Raw genomic sequence first — 18,971 nt, 5'->3', positions numbered from 1 at the left:
TCCCACAGGAGATGCGAGCCATGCAAGCGGAGGAGCCGAGGAGGGTAACCAATGAGAGAGGAGGGGAAGCAGCAGGCGGTTAGAGAAATGAGAAATCCTCTCCTCTGAGCGGTCATTTTAAAGAGACGTCCATTAATGATGACAGGAGGCACAGCCCTCTGTCTGATGGACAGAACTGTGTTCATGATGATTTATATATTTACTTTTCATTCATTCACAGTGCGGTATAATGAGACATTAATAGGCTACAGATTCGGACATACACACACATATATATATATATATATATATATAGGTATATATATATATATTTATATAAATAGTACATTACATTGCATTTAGCTGACGCTTTTATCCAAAGCGACTTACAATAAGTGCATTCGACCAACAAGATACAAACTTGAAGAAAACAGAATCATATAAGTACATCAGGTTTCATAGAGCCAAAACATTTCAAGTGCTGCTCAACTAGCTTTAGATAAGCCAGTCCTTTATTAGTAGCCTATATAATTGCTTTGTTAGCAATTCTTTGTTAGTAATTTTATCGCTCGAAGTGGAGTCAAAAGAGATGAGTTTTCAGTCTGCCCCGGAAGATGTGCAAGCTATCTGCTGTCCTGTTTTCAATGGGGAGCTCATTCCACCATTTTGAAGCCAGGATATACAATTTCAGAATCAAACAAGTATGAGAGCACTCACAGCATAATAACGTAACCCTATCAGAGACTGGATATATCCCTCACTGTTGCCGGAAATGCATCTGCAGAGGAGCTATGGAGGACTGTGGAGGACCCATCAGTGTATCCTCGGTTATAGCTCCTCCAGAGAGCCTCCTCGATGCTCAATCCTCGCTCCTTGATGTCCATTTAGAGAAATTGGATGTCCTTCAACATGGCGTGCCAAAAACCATTTCCGGGGCCGTTTCTCAATCGCAAGTACGCTTGCTTGGTAGCACATGTCTTCCGAGTCACTTCCTTCAGAAGCTAGGCAAGAATCCTTCCTGGCATTCGGAAAACGAAGACTGGAACAGGCTAGCAAGTGTGCAGGTGTGCGTCATATGAGAGGCCCCGCCTTACATTTTCCACCACAGATTTAGGGAAATTGGTCCGTGTGCAAAGCATTGTGGGGATTTGAAGGACGCGAAGTCTACCCATGTGCAGACTCGAAATTTCTCCCAAACCAAGGACGCGGCCTCGGTGGAATTCCAAGTATGCTGGACATTGGAACGGTCCTGCTGCGCCACTTGATGACGTAGCATTCTTGAAATATTGGAAGCCAATATCCTCGCGATTGAGAAACGGCCCGGGTCACTACCGGAGGACCGAGGATTCGAGGAGTCGAAGAGGGGAAATTAGTGAAATGAGAAAGGCCCAAGGAGGGTGGCTGTTATACCATTGGCTAATGGTTGCACAACCCAACACATTGGGATATTACAAAGTGGCCAAAATCTGATCAGCTTATTTTATTTTATTTAAATGAATCAGGACAAAAAGAGTGATCATTTATTCTCCTGAATCTTTCTGAATCTCTTAACACAGAGAGGGCACAAATGAATAAAATACATGAAATAGTGGATTTTGCATAATAGGTGAACTTTAAGGTTTTTGGTGTAAATGCTCATCCAGCAGCTGCACTCAGTATTCGTAATAAGTATTCTGTTTGAAGAATAGACTTCAAAACAACATTTTCATTATATTAGAGATGTCGGACTGTTTTCCTGACCTCCACTATCTGACCACCTTTTTAAATTTGACTATACCCTTTGACACTTGCTTTACAGCATCCCGGCCCTGTCTGTATAATGGCATGCCTGCTCACTTTGCCGACTCACCTCAGATGGAGGCCATCTACAAGATGCTGTCAGTCACCCAGCCTCCCCCTGCCCCCGAGGTCATAACCAAGCAGTTCCGACCAGCCAGCGTGGTAGACAAGGCCCACATCAACGGCAGGTACAGACATATCTGTTTGGAAAGCTTTTTCAAGGACAATGGCAGTCTGTGAATATATCATATCATGGCATAGTCCTTTACGAAGATCTGGGGAAATAGGAATATTGACCCAGATATGACTTGAAAATGCAACTTTTGGATCTGTCAGCCATGCTACCGCTTGACAACAGGTCCTGCAAGACTGCTCACCAAAAAGTCAAACACTGGAGAGGGTACATCATTTATTTGAAAAGCATTGTTGTCCTTTTCATGGCCACTTTTGAGTTCTTATGGTGAACTAGTCTTTGAAATTGTTTGCTATTATTTGTCAGTTGATTGCAAGTCCATTTATTACATTACATTATTTCACAATTCCTCATACATTTCTGTGTTCTTGGTCGAAAAATCTCCAGCCTTTGAGAAAAGAACAATACATTAGTATGCAAACTATTTTACCAAAAGGTCTGACACAATGGGGGTTTCATTGATTAGAAAGTAATTATTGTTGACTTGGCAATTTACTTATTTTCTTTCCCTCCAAGGTGGTTGGACTCATCTCGTTGTCTCATGCAGCAGGGAATCCAAGAAAATGACAGAGTCTGGCTTCGTTTCAAATACTTTGCCTCCTATGATATAGATCCTAAGGTGTGTATGTGTAAATGTTGTTTTTATAGATACAGTCTGTATATGTAATTCCATTCCACTCTTGATTTGACTCCTATTTTCTCTGGCTGTGCAGTATGATGTTGTGCGTCTGACCCAGCTGTATGAGCAGGCGCGCTGGGCCATCCTGCTGGAGGACATCGACTGCACCGAGGAGGAGATGATGTTGTTTGGAGCTCTACAGGTAGAAAACACTGCTATTGAAAAGCCAAATGTGTGTCAACTGGTAGACACACACACATTAAAAACAGCTAAATGTCAAGAAATACAATTAAGGAAGTGGGCATTTCCTTCATGTAACTCTTTAAAAGTCAAAAATTACAGGAATTCATGGGGTAGAACAGAGAGCTTCTCTTTACGCGGATGACCTTCTTCTTTATGTCTCTAACTTATCTGTGTCTGTCCCTGCAGCTCTCTCTATCCTTAGCTCATTTGGTGCTGTATCCGGTTATAAACTCAATTTAAGTAAAAGCGAATTGTTCCCTTTAAATAGAGTGGCGCGTGAGTTCCCTCTACATAGGTTTCACTTACCTCGGGATCCAGGTGACCGATACATTTAAAGATCTTTATAAAGCAAATTTTGCCCCCCTTTTGTCCCGCGTACAGGAAGACTTCGACCGCTGGGCAGTGTTAAATCTGTCTCTGGTTTCCCGAATTAATTCTATAAAGATGAATATACTCCCCAAATTTCTATATTTATTTCAATGTGTGCCCATTTTCCTCCCTCAAACTTTTTTTCGTAAAACTGACACTATTATTTCTAACTTTATTTGGAACAAGAAAACCCCAAGGATACGCAAGCAATTTTTACAGAGACCAAAGGCGCGGGGTGGACTTGCTCTGCCGAATTTGCGGTTCTATTATTGGGCTACAAATCTGAGAATAATACAGTCCTGGCTGCAGTCTGACTCACAGCACTCTCCGCCTGTCTGGCTTGAAATGGAGGCTGCTTCCTGTAGTCCAGTATCTCTTTCAGCATTGTCTCACTCTCCCATTAAGACCCCCTCCTCTGCTTACACTAAAAATGTAATTGTTAAAGCATCCTTGAAAATTTGGAATCAGTTCAGACGTTTCTTTGATCTCCAAACATACTCTACATTAGCCCCTTTAACTGCAAACCATGTTTTTCCTCCATCCTTAGTAGATGGCGCATTTACTATTTGGTTTAACCAAGGCGTTAAAACATTCAAAGACCTTTATATTCACAGCACATTTGCCTCTTTCCAACAGCTATCTGATACATTTGCACTACCTAGCCAACATTTCTTCAGGTATCTACAGATTCTCAGTTTTGTTAATAATAGATTTCCTCAGTTTACTAATCAACCAGCTGATTCGCCGCTAGACACACTCCTTAGGCCGTTATCTACTCTGAAGGGAATGATGACGTGTATTTACGCTCAGATTTATTCTCTTCGTTTGGTTACCCTGAACTCCATTAAATCTCTTTGGGAAATAGATCTTGGGGAGGAGATTTCTGAAGAACTTTGGGAAAAAGCCCTTGCTAATGTACATACATCTTTTATTTGTGCTAGACATGGACTGATTCAGTGCAAAGTAGTGCATCGTACACACTTTACTAAGCTCAGGCTCTCTAAAATATATAAGGAGGTGGACCCAACTTGTGACAGATGTAGCCAAGCACCGGCGAGTCACGCACACATGTTCTGGTCTTGTCCGGTCTTACACTCTTATTGGACTGACATCTTTAGATCACTGTCAGAAATCACTGGAAAACCGATCGCTCCTAATGATATGACCGCACTGTTTGGTGTAACCCCACCCACATGGCCACTCTCTTCTCTAGAGACAGCCTACATAGCCTTTGACCATTCTGTTCATTTTATTGACAATTTTAACTTTTTCTGGGACCGCAGACATCTTTTCAAGGCAAATGGAGTTTGCCTGAACAAGTCAGGAGTGAAATTGTTTATCTCTAACATATTCAACTGCCTGCGTCATCAATCTGTTCCCTCTGCCAAGGACAAGCGGCAAGAGGAATCAAAACAGGAGAAAGACACAACACATCGCTCAGAAAACCCTGAAGAATTATCACTGCACTCGCCTGAGGAATGTTCTGATTATGGGAGACATATGAGACACACGGAGGAGTCTCCACCGCCCGTCACCCCCCCCCTGTCAACGCCTTTGAGGATACTCCGTTCCTGGAGTTCGAAGACCAAACTAAGGCGATACGCAGGGCTGGCACCATGTCCTTTACCCCCGCTCCTCAACGACGCCCACCAAAATCACCGCGGAGACGCGCACCATCTCCATCGTATAGAAAACTTTGATTCTTTTGAATATGTGGCCCTTCAGCTGAAATGCTCCTCTCGAGCTCTGTTCCTAAATATCTATAGACCACCCAAATACTGTGCAAGCTTTTTTTGATGACTTACTGAGGGGCTCCCTGGGGAAATTCCACAAGATGTGGAACGCCTTCTACAAGTAGCCTATACGGGAGCTGGACATGCCGGATGTCTCTTTACAATAGGGTGGTGGACCTGCGGTGTTAAACTGTGATTAGTGGGCGGCTGACTGACCAACAAATGCTATGTTTTTCTTTGATATATTTGGTCTTTTTGTTCCATTTATACACATTGTTTGATTTCCACTTTTGCATTATGTTATTAATAATAGACTCAGAGCCTTTAGATTTTTGTTTTGTCTTTGTTTTTTATCCTGTTGGACTTGAGTCATACTGTTGTCTACTACTGCTATTGTGCTGTCTGTTTGTTTATAATAAAAAATTACAGGAATTCAAATGTTGCCATGTGCATATGGCTATTTTGTGAATGACATACTATATCAATTCATAATCGTTTAATTTAGATTATTCAACAGATACATAAAAGAAAATTAAATCAATAAAATAATAAAAATGATAGTAGATCACATTTCATTTAGTTGAGGCTTTTATTTTTATTGGAAATTACTTAAAACGAAAGTGATTCAAACAATTGTCAAAAGATCTGGCCTTAAAGCCAAACTCTTCGTTTTTTGTGAAAACTTGTAAAGTATTTGTTGGTGAAGTGAAGTAGTGGATTTCCCTCTCAAATGTTAAGGAGAAGAAGAAGAAGTACGAGAAGAAAACACTCAGAGGTTCAAAGGGCTTTATTGTCATAGACAAAAGTGTACTTAAGTTGAATAGCTGAGTCAATGTACTTAGTTACATTCCACCTCTGCTCTCCTCTCCTGTAGTACCACATCAGTAAGGTGTCTGAGTCGGAGCCCCAGGCGCTGAGCTCCAGTGCAGCCATGGACGACCTGGAGTCTGCCCTGCAGTCCCTGGAGGTCAAGATGGAGGGAGAGAGCAGCTCCGCCTCCGAGATGCTGGTCAGACATGTTGAATTTACTTGTGTGTCACTGAGAGTCAGTTTTATTTTTTCAACATGTCAAAACATATAGAAAGAATGTAAACAATTCACAAAACAACACATTTAATAAGAAGGCAAGAGAAGAGTATTTTGTTTGCTGACGGAAAAAACATATTTGTCTTTCATCCAGGAAAACATGACTGCACCAGAACTCAATGACTATCTGAAGATATTCAGGTGAGAGACATTTTCAAACATCCATTGGCATAGCCTTGATAGGTTTTTTTTGTTTGTGGATTTTTTTATCTCGATCACTTAACTCCCTTACTGCTCTGCCATAAAATGTGTTTTATCTTTCAATTCCCGCCACAATGAAAAAGGAATTAACAACTAAACAAAGCACATAACAATTGCTATGTTAACTGCACTCCCATGTGTGATCACTAGAGAACCCAAAAGGGTATTTTCACAGTACATTAGAACTTAAATAAACTGCAGGCGTGGTGTTTAAAATAAAGTCGTCAGTATCATTTCCCCAACAGGGGACACGATAAATTACCAGGTCTTCGGAGGATAACAGATGTTTGCCTCTTTTGTCTTAGATGTGATGTGTGTGTTAAAATAGAGTGAAAACATAGTTAATTTTTGTTCCTTTTTAATCGGTGTCAGTACATAGCCTGGGAAATGTGTTTGTTTGTTTCAGGCCAAAGAGGCTGACTCTTAAAGGATATAAGCAGTACTGGTTCAAGTTCCAGGATACCGCCATCTCTTATTTCAAGAGCAAAGAGGAGAGCATTGGAGAGCCCATTCAACAGATTAACCTCAAAGGTACTGAATATCTAATTGTATTTTATATTTTTAGGATATGTTGTTGCTATGTCACCAATAATGTGTTATCAGTTATCAATATGTATCTACAGATTAGTGGCTGATTAAGTAGCAGGCATACTTTAGCAATCTGTTTATCCACCTCTTTGTAACATCACTGCTTATCAACATCAACACATAAACTAACACAGAACTTTCCACCTATGTTAAAAAGTGAAGGTGCTTCTCTCAAGTCTGTTTTCATCCTCCATCTGTGAAAAGTGAATTGCGAGTATGACTCAGCAGGTTCAGGCGTGGGCAGTAAACCCGAGAAGTCTGACCAAGTGGTCGGGTTCAATTCTATTTCAATCTCATAAATATCACATTTCAGAATTGGTCAGTGGTTTGATATTTATCCTGCACACAGGATGTGAGGTGGCTCCGGACGTTAACGTGACAGCCCAGAAGTTCTTAATTAGACTCCTGATACCAGCGCCTGAGGGCATGAACGAGGTCTATCTGCGCTGTGAAAATGTAAGGACACACACATACATCATTGAATTTTAAAATGTGCCATACTTTAAATTAGTAATAAAAAAATGTATCTTGTCTCATACTTATCCTAATGATATGTAATCTGTCACTCCCCACCTTACTCTCTCTCTGCGGTTGTCTCTCGCCCTCCAGGAGCAGCAGTATGCTCAGTGGATGGCTGGGTGTCGACTGGCCTCCAAAGGCAAAAGTCTGGCTGACAGCAGTTTCCAGAGTGAGATCCAGAGCATCCGCTCCTTCCTGGCTATGCAGAAAACCAGCTCAGGTTCCCATGGCAATGCAAATGCTAACGATGAAAGCATCAATCCTCACAGTCTGGTGTCGCCACGCTACCATAAGAAGTACAAAGCCAAACAGGTACAGGAGAGGTGGAACTTCGATGTAGGCTCAAAAAAAAAAGAGTAAATGTAATACACTAATTGTATCAGTAGGTAGCTACAGCCAAGTACTTTATTCGATCACACCAATTCATCATTTATAAATCTAATATACTGAATGACAGTACTTTTCCTCTAAAATGATCATTTGTATAAAAATGACACACCAAGTGCTAATTTTAATTCTTGAAGAAAAAAGGATTTACCTCCCTGGTAAAGGAATAATCAAATTTAAGTTAATGGGGCAGAGTGAAAACCACAGCAAAACTTTGCTAATTAATAAACATATGCCTTTTCTCTCGGTTTAATGGAAAAGTGTGTTTGGTTATCATGGTGTGAATAAATGTAAATTAAATGATACTGCATAAGTTGTGTGGAGTTTGTAAACTGATGTATTCCTTTAATTTCTGGACAGTAGAACAGTGATTTTGCACAATTGAGCTAATTGAACTATTATGCAGCTGAAACTACTGCCCATTGCGTTTATGAGGCAGCAGAAATATACTAACGTCTGACCTTTTGCCCTGTGCCTGCTGCTCCAGCTGACTCCTCGTATCCTGGATGCATACCAGAACGTGGCTCAGCTCTCACTGACAGATGCAGTGATGCGCTTCCTGCAGATCTGGCAAGCCCTGCCAGACTTCGGGCTCTCATACGTTGTTGTCAGGTAAAGTTCAATTTAAAACTTATCAGAATTTATGAAATGCCTGTTAGCATCAATTTAGGACAACATAAAGTCTTTCTTTAACAGAACAGCACTCACAAGCCGTGATAAATACACAATTTAAAACTATAAAACAACATTTAACAGCAAGAAAATAAAGCCAACTAAAATCTAAAAACTTACATTGGTATAAATTAAGATTTAAACTCCTGTCTAAAAATTCTAGGAACAGTGTACTCGTCACTAGGCTCAAGTCACTATCAATAATAGTATTGTCAATTTGATTGAAAGGGTTGAAAACACATCAATGATCTAGCAAGTTATTGAATTGTATTGAATTGAATTGAGGATTAAAGTTTGACCTTTGTATCAACAGTTTAGATTTTGAGTGAAAAGAAGATTAAGATGTTTTTGCTAAATAGGTTTAAGGGCAGTCGTAAGGACGAGGTACTGGGCATTGCTCCCAACCGTCTGATCCGTATCGACCTGGCTGTGGGGGAAGTGGTGAAGACCTGGCGCTACAACAACATGAAGCAGTGGAATGTCAACTGGGACATACGACAGGTGACAATATAGCTTTGATCCACCTTCTGTCTGCAGTATGCACGATCTCACACTTTGGTTTCCAGGGAAGGTGTGCTACTGAATTAGCTAAACAGACCTTACACAAGTTTATTATTTGGATCTTTTCCCACTAAGGTTTCCTATGTGTGGTTTAACTGCTCAAAAGGGTGTCTTTGAAAAATCGTGCCTATTACGATTTTTGTAATAACTTCACACAAGGTCAAATTAAATTAAGGCAGAACTTGAGAAATCAAATATCAAACTTGAAAGTGAACTCATGAACATTACCCGTAAGAGCAACAGTTGGGTAATTTCCGTAAAATAAATGTAAAAAATCTGCCTGCATATTGAAGGAATCTTATATCTACTTTTTCTTTTATATACTCTATATGTTTCTGACTCCTCTAGGTGGCCATAGAGTTTGAAGGCAACATCAACATTGCTTTCGCCTGCGTGACCGCCGACTGCAAAATTGTTCACGAGTTTATTGGAGGCTACATTTTCATGTCGACACGCAGTCGTTCGAAGAGTGACACGCTCAATGAAGAGCTTTTCCACAAGCTGACTGGTGGCCACGAAGCTCTCTAACAAAAAAATAAATAAATCCCACATAAGGTCTTCTGTGTGCCTCAACAGAAGGACACATTATGGAATAGAAAAAAACCTAAAAACGGTCAAATAAATAAGTTTCTGATCTTGTGTCTATCAGTCTATCCTTTTATATATCATATGTTATACACATTCACAGATATAGTGGATGGACAACATGTTCAGACAGTTCAAGACTCAAGGTGTTCGCCATGCTGACTCTTAACTTCAGGATGGACTGTTGCTGGTTCAAACTGCTGGACATCAGAACTAGTCTCAGCAGGCTTGAAAACCAAACTAATGAAAATGTAAAATTAACTGTTGCATCAGCTAGCAAATAGTTTCCTGTTTCGATTCGCAGCGTCCAGACTTCCTTTCGCTCAGGATAGAAATCCTTGCTTTGTAAAGAGCTGCAGTCTTATTGCCAGCAGCCATAATATCACTGCCAAGAATTCAAACAAGGCGTAGAAAAACACATGCCAAAAGTAATTGTTTTCACTAATAAACATTTATTCAAGTAAATACAGCAATTCATTTTTCATTCTGTGTTGTCTTTACTCCTCATGGTTGCAGCTTATGGGGGTAATTTCTGCTGTTTCTTCCACAGGAAGCTTCTAACCATTTATCTCGCTGTGTGTGTGTGTGATCATATCTCACAAGACTGTTACAGCTGTCCGTTACATTAAACCACAGTGTCTGTATCCTCTGCTTATCCATATTTAGTCAAGGGACAAACCACACTTATAAAATGTCTTCAAAATACATTTAAAAAGGTCTGTTTTTAACTAGTGTTACATTTCCAAACTGTCCTAAACCTGCCCTGATCCTTTGAATGATGAAACAAAAATCAAAAGTCTTTGTCCGTTTAGGATGATTTCTCCATGGATTGTCCTATTGCAATGAAAATAAGCTTATTGGATGCTAGTATGCTCCTGCTAAGCAACATGTTACCAAGGGAACTGGGATAAGAATCAAACAAACCATGATGAGTCTTCCTGTGACCAATGGCAGAGCAGTATCCTATGATGCTACTGCAGTGGTATGATACTCCCTGTAACACAGAAGGAAAGTGACTTTAGTGAAGGGAATGACCCTCGCACAAAGTTTTTTCAAATAATCAAATTAAATGTGTTTGGTGAAATGTGGTACTTTTTCTTACTTGTAGGTCTCAGTCTTAAGGCACGGATGAAGTACTTAGGGACTAGTTTTCCCTCATCGTCCCCTGCAGTCAGCAGCACACCGTTATCTGACCAGAAAAACTCAATACCGTCTGCGTATACATACATAAAACACATGTAAGAGGGTTTATTGGCAAAACATAAAGACAACATCAAGCATAGTGGTTACTAGCAATCATTAGTGGTGGAGCTTACCAGCAAGAGCTTTGGGTACGTCAATATACACAGCAAGATCACAGTCTTCCCTCATTCCTTGTGGGGAAATTAAGATTGAGATTAAGATACACCTTCATTGATCCCGAGCGAGAAAATACAGGTGTTGCAGCAATACAAGGACAGAAAACCTATAAGTATCTTATAGAAAATAACATAAATAAATAATATCAGGTAAAAAGGCTTAAATAAGAATAGAGTAAAAATAAACAAGAAAAAGTTTAGACCAATTACATAATAAACTGACAGTGGTATGATTGATAGCAAAGTTTACGTGTGTGTACTAATAGGTTAAGCAAGGCAATAAAAGCTCTGGAAAGAATGAAGAGACCACTCAAAATATTTCTTAAATCTCAATCTCTACATGTATGGCAGCCATTCCATTCAGTGTCTGTTGAATTCCAACACAGAGAAAACATTTTTACTCAAACACATATCTATATATAATAATACAACCAGAGAAACTGATAATGCTGCAGTGGTCTTTTAATTTTTTTCAGAGCTATATTTGATATGATTAGGGAATGGTACTCAGCATTTGTCTGAATAAATGTTATAACATAGATAAGATAAGTCAATGTAATATAAAATAGTATCATGGTTTAGAAACTGTAGAACTTATTTATCTCAATGTTCAGATGAGTTTCTTTCTGTCACACAGACAACCATACACCCACACGTGCACACACACACATTGTTTACCGCTGATGACCCCTTCCTCCCCAGGCAGGCCGGGGGCCAGGTGGATGTGTGTCCTCCTCATGCGGCTCAGGCCCTGCTGCTGGATGGAGCTCCACTTGCGGAGGTAGGTGCCATGAACTGCCTCAGCAGGGCAGTCTGGAGAACCAGCCAGGACCGGTTTCAGCTCCAAATCCATTACCTGCCCACAGCAATGCAACCAGTGTTAACACACAATACAAACATGTGACCAGATCAAGTTCTAATGTTCAGAAACAACAACATTTAGCAAATGTAATCATTGTAGATGGCAGTCCAAGGCCAATGAGGGTTTGTATACATCTCATGTTCTGATGACACGTTAATCTTTGCAACAAACAAGAAAAATACAACATAATCAAACAGAGTAAAATGTAATTAAAGTGAAGATGAATTTCAGCAACAGAGGTAGTGCTATTCTCCAATGTCTTTTTGAACCCTTACCTAACCTGATTTTATAGGATTCTAATTATATATTTCCTGTTAGGCTGTCAGAGGACTAACAGCATCTGTCATCTGAAAATTAGATTTAATTTTTTATTTTTAAGGTGAAAATTGGTTTAAAACATTTGTATGCACTCTGTGGAACAAAATGGAATTGTATTTTAAGCTGTTAAGGGATCTCCCAGAGTTAATTTCCCATCTAAAGAAAGTACCTTGAATGTATTGAAGTTAGGTGGTCCACTAAATCTATCTAAAAGCAATTCTGGTGTAAATTGAATATTGATGAATTCAGCATTTACCCAGGGGGATAGCATATCGTAGCATGCTGGTTTGCTGATTAAATAAAAAAAAGCTCCATACTTGTATTGAATGCCCCTGACTGGCTCGAATTTGGAGCCGGCCGTCCTCCAGCCGATGAAGTTTAAAGCGCTGCTTGTCATTTGTGGCCACAACTCTTTCAACGTCTTCCAGTGAGTATGAGCTGAACTGCGTGTGAGCCAGGAGATCCTCCACAAACATGAAGCCATCTACGAGGGTCAGAGTTGAGGATAAGGAACTTTACTATGGCTCTAAATCCAAATAGATAATACATGTAAAGCATGTGTGATCAAAACTGTTAGCGGGCAGGATTTATGGGCATGATTGAATTCATTATAAAATCAAGCATAAAATATAATGACAACTGTCACATTTTTATAACAAGTCTTTGTTCAGAATTCCTGTTTATGATGTTTGTTTGAACCATGCTGGGAGAAAAATATAACCCAAAAACAAAGATGATTATAGGTATTTGTTTTTAAAATGCTGAATGGAAAAATACATCTGAGGTTCTCATTTGATATATTAAAGTTGAAGGGACCCAGCTCACCTGAACTTATTTGAAGATCCATCTTGTTGGCTCCATGGCGAAGAGCATAGGACAAGGATTTAGACAGGCGAACATCTCTGCCCTGGTAGGGGACAAGGCATCAGTCACTCAGAGCTAAGGCTCCAGCTAGTTTGAGGTAGTTATGTAATCAGATTGCCCAAAAAGTTACTAATCAACCCAGGTTACATTTTTTTTTTTAAAGGGCAATTCAATATAGTTACACTGGCAATAATTTATTAATAACATGTGGCCTTTGAAAAGCAGTAACACAACTGGAACACATGTGTTGCTGTGTCTATTTCATTAGGACAAGGTGCGATTATTCAGATTACAACACACACACACACACACACACACACACACACACACACACACACACACACACACACACACACACACACACACACACACACACACACACACACACACACACACACACACACACACACACACACACACACGTTTAAATATAGGACCTTGACTTTACCTTAACTAACCATTCATCCTGACACCCAATACCACGAGTCAGAAACCAGTTCCTCAACTGTTAAGAGGTCAATATCCCAATGTATAGGGCTTCAATCTCTCACCTCTCCCCCACGATTTCCTCTCCTTCCTCTGCCTGCTTTTCTTCCACCTCCTACACTTCCACTACTGTCCATTTAAATTCAGTAAGCTAAGACATTCAGACCATTACTCGTAATTTTACACAGGATCACACTCGTTGTCAGTAAACTCATGTAAACAAACCGTGCAGCTTCCCACTTCCTGTTCTTGTCTCTGTATTCGCTTCTAGGTGCCGCTGTGGCAGCCGGGCGGAGCTCCGGCGTCCCGGCGGCACCACAGAAGAAGAAAGCTGCATTTTGTCCTGGAAGAAAGCATCAGACAGCAGCTGCAGGTAAGACAATATTCATAATATCATCGTTAACAAAAACACAACCCAAAATGCATGCTGTCATTTTACGGTAACTTATAACTCATGATGATATAACACAAAACAAAAACACTGCGGTTGCTGTGACTACCGGTGCTGGATTTCATACAGAGGTTGGGCTTAGTTGGCTAACTAATGTTAGCATAGTTCAGCTAAAGCTGGATAATATTGCGATTTGGTAAAATATGGGGTTTCTATGATTCATTTTGTGCTGTTTGCCATATTCGTTTTTCTCAACTGCATGCCATTGGCTGTCGTCTTCAAAGTGTAACAAAACAAGAGGAAGCTGGCCTGCCAGTGCACTGGAGACTTCGAGCAGGTCGTCATGGAAACGTTACGTTTGATGCGTTAAGACGTGATGACTTAACTGTCAATAATAATCAATAGGAGAAAGAACATTACCTTCTGTACGTATCCTACTTCTTTATGTGGACATGTTTATTTCCCAACATGTGCCAAGAAACATTATTATCTATATGTCGATGTTATGTTTATTGGTTTACTTGCAGACATTTATTTTTACATTGAGGCCAGGTTAACTTAAGGGCTAACAACAGATTGAGTACAACAAAGAGTTACAAGTCCTCTACTTTGGCCGAGTTTGCAGGAACCTTGAGTGCACTCAAAAGGGGTTCCCAGTAAGGATAAGGTTTATGATTTTCCAAACCTATGAAACCTTTGATTTTCTATTTGGTTGGCTCGTTCATTTTTTTCTTCAGTATTCACTGCTTTGCCATTGTAAGTCTTGATTCTTAAACATCAACTGATCATTGGTTAATTTCTACAAATTTAAAATTCTTAATTTGAAGGGAAACTGAATTTTAAACGTAGACAGTTTAATAGTAAGAACACACTCAGAAAACAGTCAACATTGAGCACAAATATATCATTAATGTTAAATATTTTGCAAAATAATGCGTACATTTTCTACATGGTAATATACCCTTGGTGGTAAGGAGGGAAACTTGTATTTGGAATTTAGATTACCTGATTCTTATGTCTTTGCTTTCTCTCTTTATTTCTCTTATTTTATGTCCAGGTGATGGAGTTCCCCCAGCATTCTCAGCAGCTGCTGTCAGCTCTGTGTTCCCAGCGCCAGCGGGGCTTCCTCTGTGACTGCACCGTCCTGGTGGGCTCATCCCGTTTCCTGGCTCACAGAGCTGTTTTGGCCTCTTGCTCACCTTTCTTCCACATGTTCTACTCAGATCCTCAAGGCGTCCTTGGTGGAAACAGCAGCAGCAGCTCTGTCACACTCGACAGCGACATTGTCACGGCTGCTGCATTTGGCTTGCTCTTGGATTTTGTCTATGAAGGCGTTCTACAGATGGGCGAGTCTCCACCAGTGGAGGACATATTGGCAGCTGCAAGCTTTCTGCATATGAATGAGGTTGTAAGAGTCTGCAAGAAACGACTGCAGCGACGGGGTCCTCTGGCTGAGGCTGACAGCACTCGCTCTGAAGAAATCACTGGAGCGAGAAGGGCAATAGAGACAGGGAGAGAGGGTGTGGGGGACGGTGGAGCTGAGCCAGTGGTGGCCATGGCAGGAGATCTCTTGGATCCAGTCGCCATGGCAGCACCATACTTACCAGTGTGTATAATGACAGAGAGGCGTCAATCTGTAAAGTCTGAGAGTAGGACTGGGGCGGGGTCTTCAGAAGCACGAGTTCAGACTCCTCTGAGCCCTGACATCGCTGATACCACACAGCCAGGCATGGATGCATCTCCTCTGGCCCCCACCAGAGAACTGATTATTCAGGGCCTCATAACAGGCCGGTCTGCCCAGGGAGGTCACTCCAGGTCGGGGTCCGGAGGTCATGGTGACGGGTCTGCACTCTGCAGCCCTTGCAGCACCACTGAGACATACAGGTATGAGTCTGTTGTAACTTCCATACTGTTTTAAAAGGAGATCCTCCGTGTACTGGAATACCTTTTTATCTGATTTGTTGTTTTTAAAAAACCTGTTAAGTGGAGATCCACGGATAGCACTTTTGTGGCTGATTCACTTTTTTTTTAAACCTTGAGATTGTTCCCCCAAACTTACAGAATACATATGTTTGCGCTAAGTTACATAATTGTTTTTATTAAAGTGATGTTCATGTCTAGCTGTGTCATTTCACCATAGAAAAATGTAATGTACGAGTCAAAGCAGCTGACAAGCGGACGGTTTTCCCCAGCGGCTGACGATCGGTGCATCTCTCCACTGTTTACACTATATCTTTCTTTCTGTCTTTCTTCCATCAGCAACAGCAATAACCAGCAGCCCTCCTCGTCTTCTTCCTCCGTGGTGCCAGTGAGCCAGGCTAGCAGTCGGTCAGTGGTTGCTTATTCCCAGTCAGGACCCGTTTTCTCCACCAGCCTCCTACAGGACGATCACCGACTGGCATGTGATGTCTCTGTAAGGAAACCCTCAGAGGCTGACTACAGGGGTACATCAGGCAGAGGACAACAGATGGTCAATTTAATCCAAACATCAGCCCTAACGGCACACAACCCAACACACTCGCCGACACAGCGTACACTCCCCCAAATTCGAATCCAGAACACTATGTCGCTTCAACGCCAAAGCTCGGACTTCCACCTGGCTACTCGGACACAAACCCTTAGAGGATCTGAGGGGAATATGGGAGCTTCACCCCCCACTACAAATGAAAGATCTCACCCTCTTATGGGCAGAATGAGGACAGACAACAATGATGGAGAGAATGTGAACATAAAAGTGGAGGCCATTGTTATATCTGATGAAGAGTTAGAGGAGGGAGCGGAACCAGTTATGGAAGTAGACGATGAGTATGAGGAAGAAGAGGAGCTGCACAGCCCTCAGTTTCTCTCCTCCCATCCACAGGGCCTCTCACAAATGGCTTCTCATTCAAATGACTACTCCTTTCCCCTCTCTCCCTCCTCTTCCTCCTCGGGTGCCGGCCCTTCCTCACAGGACACTTCCTCCTTCCCCTTGGTTCCTCCATCCACAGCCCAGCAGCATTCGGAGCATCCTGCCTACTTCCAGGACTTCCAGGACACTATGGGGAACTTTGTGGAGGACGTCCCCACATGTGGAGTGTGTGGAAAGACGTTCTCATGTACATACACATTAAGGCGCCACGCCATTGTGCACACACGGGAGCGTCCTTATGAGTGTCGCTACTGCTACCGGAGCTACACACAATCAGGGGACCTGTACAGACACATACGCAAAGCTCACGACAACTCACTGCCAGCCAAACGCAGCAAGGCCGACATGGACCCCACCCTGCCACCACAACCACCACTACCACCACCTCTTAGTTAACACACACACACACACCTTATTGTATTTCTATACTCATGCACACATACCTTAATCTTAATATCATAACTTTTATTCTACATTTCTCGATTACTCTCTAATCAATTACCTGATTGGTCTATAATAATAAATATTGTGAAAAACATACAAAATAATATTTATATCTGGCTTGACATTGCCACACCCAAATTGAAATTCGGTCCATTCCAGTTCATTCAACACGTTCAGCTTAAAAAATGTTCAGCGGCAGCCATCTCTTGCCCGCTCCTCTTTACTGACTTTGGCCCAATATTAGATTAAATGCTGTAATTGGCCGGCAGATCTGAAGTTGCGGGAAATCTATCCACATCAGAGCAAATAAAACATTGTTACTTCGTTTTTGTAGGTAAAAAAATGTATCAGTTTGTTATTTCAACTCAAAACACAAATACGAGAAAGCTGTTGTTTTTAATTTCATTAGTTACATGAGTTGTAATGTGTACGACTGCCTTGTAAGTGTGTGACTCTACCAGCAAAGTGTATTGTAGCATTGTACTGTCGGTACCACTTTACAATAAGACTACCCTTATAAAGGGTTTACGAATAGTTTGTAATTCATTTATTAGGTTGTGAACACTTTATAAATCATTAATAAGCTTTTATAAGACATGAGATGAGAACTGTGAAGACCACTGAGACAAATGTAACATTTGTGATATTGGGCTATATAAATAAACATTGATTGATTGATGAGGTAAACAGAGCAACTGTGACCGGTTGCTTGCCAAATAGTGAGCCCACATTTATCTGTACTGCTAAGCCTTATTAGAAATGGTAGTAACTCATTAATAAATGGGAATGTGTTTCACACTTTACAATAAGGCTCCCTTTTGGCAACTATAAATGTTAGTAACTCGTAAATAAATGGTCATAAAGAGATGCCAAGAAACCTCAAGGTGGAAGGGGGGAGATTCAACTCAGTGAACAACAGATACCAAGGATGGTGGCTGATGAAGAAGACGAAATGTAAGGCTTAGTCATCTTGCCAAATAGTGAGCCTGTGTTGATGTATGTTAGAACTGGTTTATAAATGGTTATTAATGATTAATAAAGTGTTTACAACCTAATTAATCCTTTATAAGGGTAGTCTTATTGTGAAGTGGTACCGTACTGTCTCCCGTTTTATTTACAGAAAGGAAATCTACAAAGAAAATCCCTCTAAAAACTCAGAGGTTTTTTCATTTATAACTTGTAATACAAGTTTTTCCTTGCATCAGTTTTAAATAAGCCACATCATGAACATAAGATATGTACAGTATATCTGATGAAGTAGAAAATCAACTGTACCAAAAGTCCTTTACCTTGTTTCTTCATAACCTTATCTTCTTTTAGATGCAGTAAGAAGTCTTCGTTTAGGAATAATTCATAGACAGCTGACCCAGAAATAACACAGTGGCAGCCATACAGCATAGCACTCTCTGTATTATCCTAACATATGATTTAGCAACATTTCATTGTCTTTGCTTGAAAATGTTAAATGTTAAACTTTACAAACTTTAGGCCAAAATGCAGTAGGATGGCAGTTGGTGGGGACGTGCAGTGTGGGGCTCTTCCCTGTTTGTGTTTAGCTTTTCTTATTGCCTGTGTGACCTTTGCCATAATCACAGATTATACAGTTTGAGCATTTTTTTTACATGCAGTAATTCAGCCTCCTCTTTACATTTATACTTGAAATGTGCCTAAATGACTGTCAACTGAATTTGTTGTTCAATGCCATTTTACATGTTTTGGAAGAACATTTTCTGTACTTAAAATAATAATAATTGAATGGTTCTTACCATAAAAGAGTTTTGAATACTTGGCAGGTGGAGTTGTTTTGCATTGTGTGCAAAATCTAA

General features: G+C 40.7%; 3 protein-coding genes across 6 annotated transcripts in view; 2 read left to right on the top strand and 1 right to left on the bottom strand.

Annotated features, from left to right (window-relative positions):
• The window catches only part of fermt3b (FERM domain containing kindlin 3b), a 27,549-nt gene extending 17,570 nt beyond the window's left edge, over positions 1-9,979 (top strand). Inside the window, exons 5-15 of the mRNA XM_034092369.2 lie at positions 1,778-1,946; positions 2,468-2,570; positions 2,665-2,772; positions 5,790-5,924; positions 6,096-6,142; positions 6,609-6,733; positions 7,140-7,246; positions 7,400-7,621; positions 8,184-8,308; positions 8,728-8,869; positions 9,278-9,979. Coding sequence (XP_033948260.1) covers positions 1,778-1,946; positions 2,468-2,570; positions 2,665-2,772; positions 5,790-5,924; positions 6,096-6,142; positions 6,609-6,733; positions 7,140-7,246; positions 7,400-7,621; positions 8,184-8,308; positions 8,728-8,869; positions 9,278-9,457 — 1,463 coding nt within the window. The 3' untranslated portion in view covers positions 9,458-9,979. The remainder of the gene's footprint in view (positions 1-1,777; positions 1,947-2,467; positions 2,571-2,664; positions 2,773-5,789; positions 5,925-6,095; positions 6,143-6,608; positions 6,734-7,139; positions 7,247-7,399; positions 7,622-8,183; positions 8,309-8,727; positions 8,870-9,277) is intronic.
• On the bottom strand, positions 9,947-13,701 carry trpt1 (tRNA phosphotransferase 1). Of its 4 annotated transcripts, none has more exons than XM_034092374.1 (7): positions 13,628-13,701; positions 12,878-12,959; positions 12,370-12,536; positions 11,551-11,728; positions 10,831-10,887; positions 10,617-10,727; positions 9,947-10,508 (listed from the first exon to the last, which is right to left on the bottom strand). In XM_034092374.1, exons 2-7 carry the CDS (start codon positions 12,897-12,899, stop codon positions 10,486-10,488), a joined length of 558 nt encoding a protein of 185 aa, XP_033948265.1. In that variant the 5' UTR covers positions 12,900-12,959; positions 13,628-13,701; the 3' UTR covers positions 9,947-10,485. The 4 variants fall into 4 exon arrangements, with proteins under 4 accessions (XP_033948265.1, XP_033948262.1, XP_033948263.1 ...); XM_034092371.2 differs by having other exon boundaries at positions 13,468-13,645; XM_034092372.2 differs by lacking the exon at positions 13,628-13,701 and adding an exon at positions 13,375-13,549.
• Positions 13,697-18,971, top strand: zbtb3 (zinc finger and BTB domain containing 3). The gene is made up of 3 exons (XM_034092370.2): positions 13,697-13,775; positions 14,851-15,677; positions 16,053-18,971. The coding sequence occupies exons 2-3, from the start codon at positions 14,854-14,856 to the stop codon at positions 17,095-17,097; spliced, it is 1,869 nt and encodes a 622-aa protein (XP_033948261.1). The 5' UTR covers positions 13,697-13,775; positions 14,851-14,853; the 3' UTR covers positions 17,098-18,971.

The sequence above is a fragment of the Pseudochaenichthys georgianus genome, chromosome 10, assembly GCF_902827115.2.
Source record: "Pseudochaenichthys georgianus chromosome 10, fPseGeo1.2, whole genome shotgun sequence".
Lineage (NCBI taxonomy): Eukaryota > Metazoa > Chordata > Actinopteri > Perciformes > Channichthyidae > Pseudochaenichthys > Pseudochaenichthys georgianus.
This window is presented reverse-complemented; position numbering and strand designations above follow the sequence as displayed.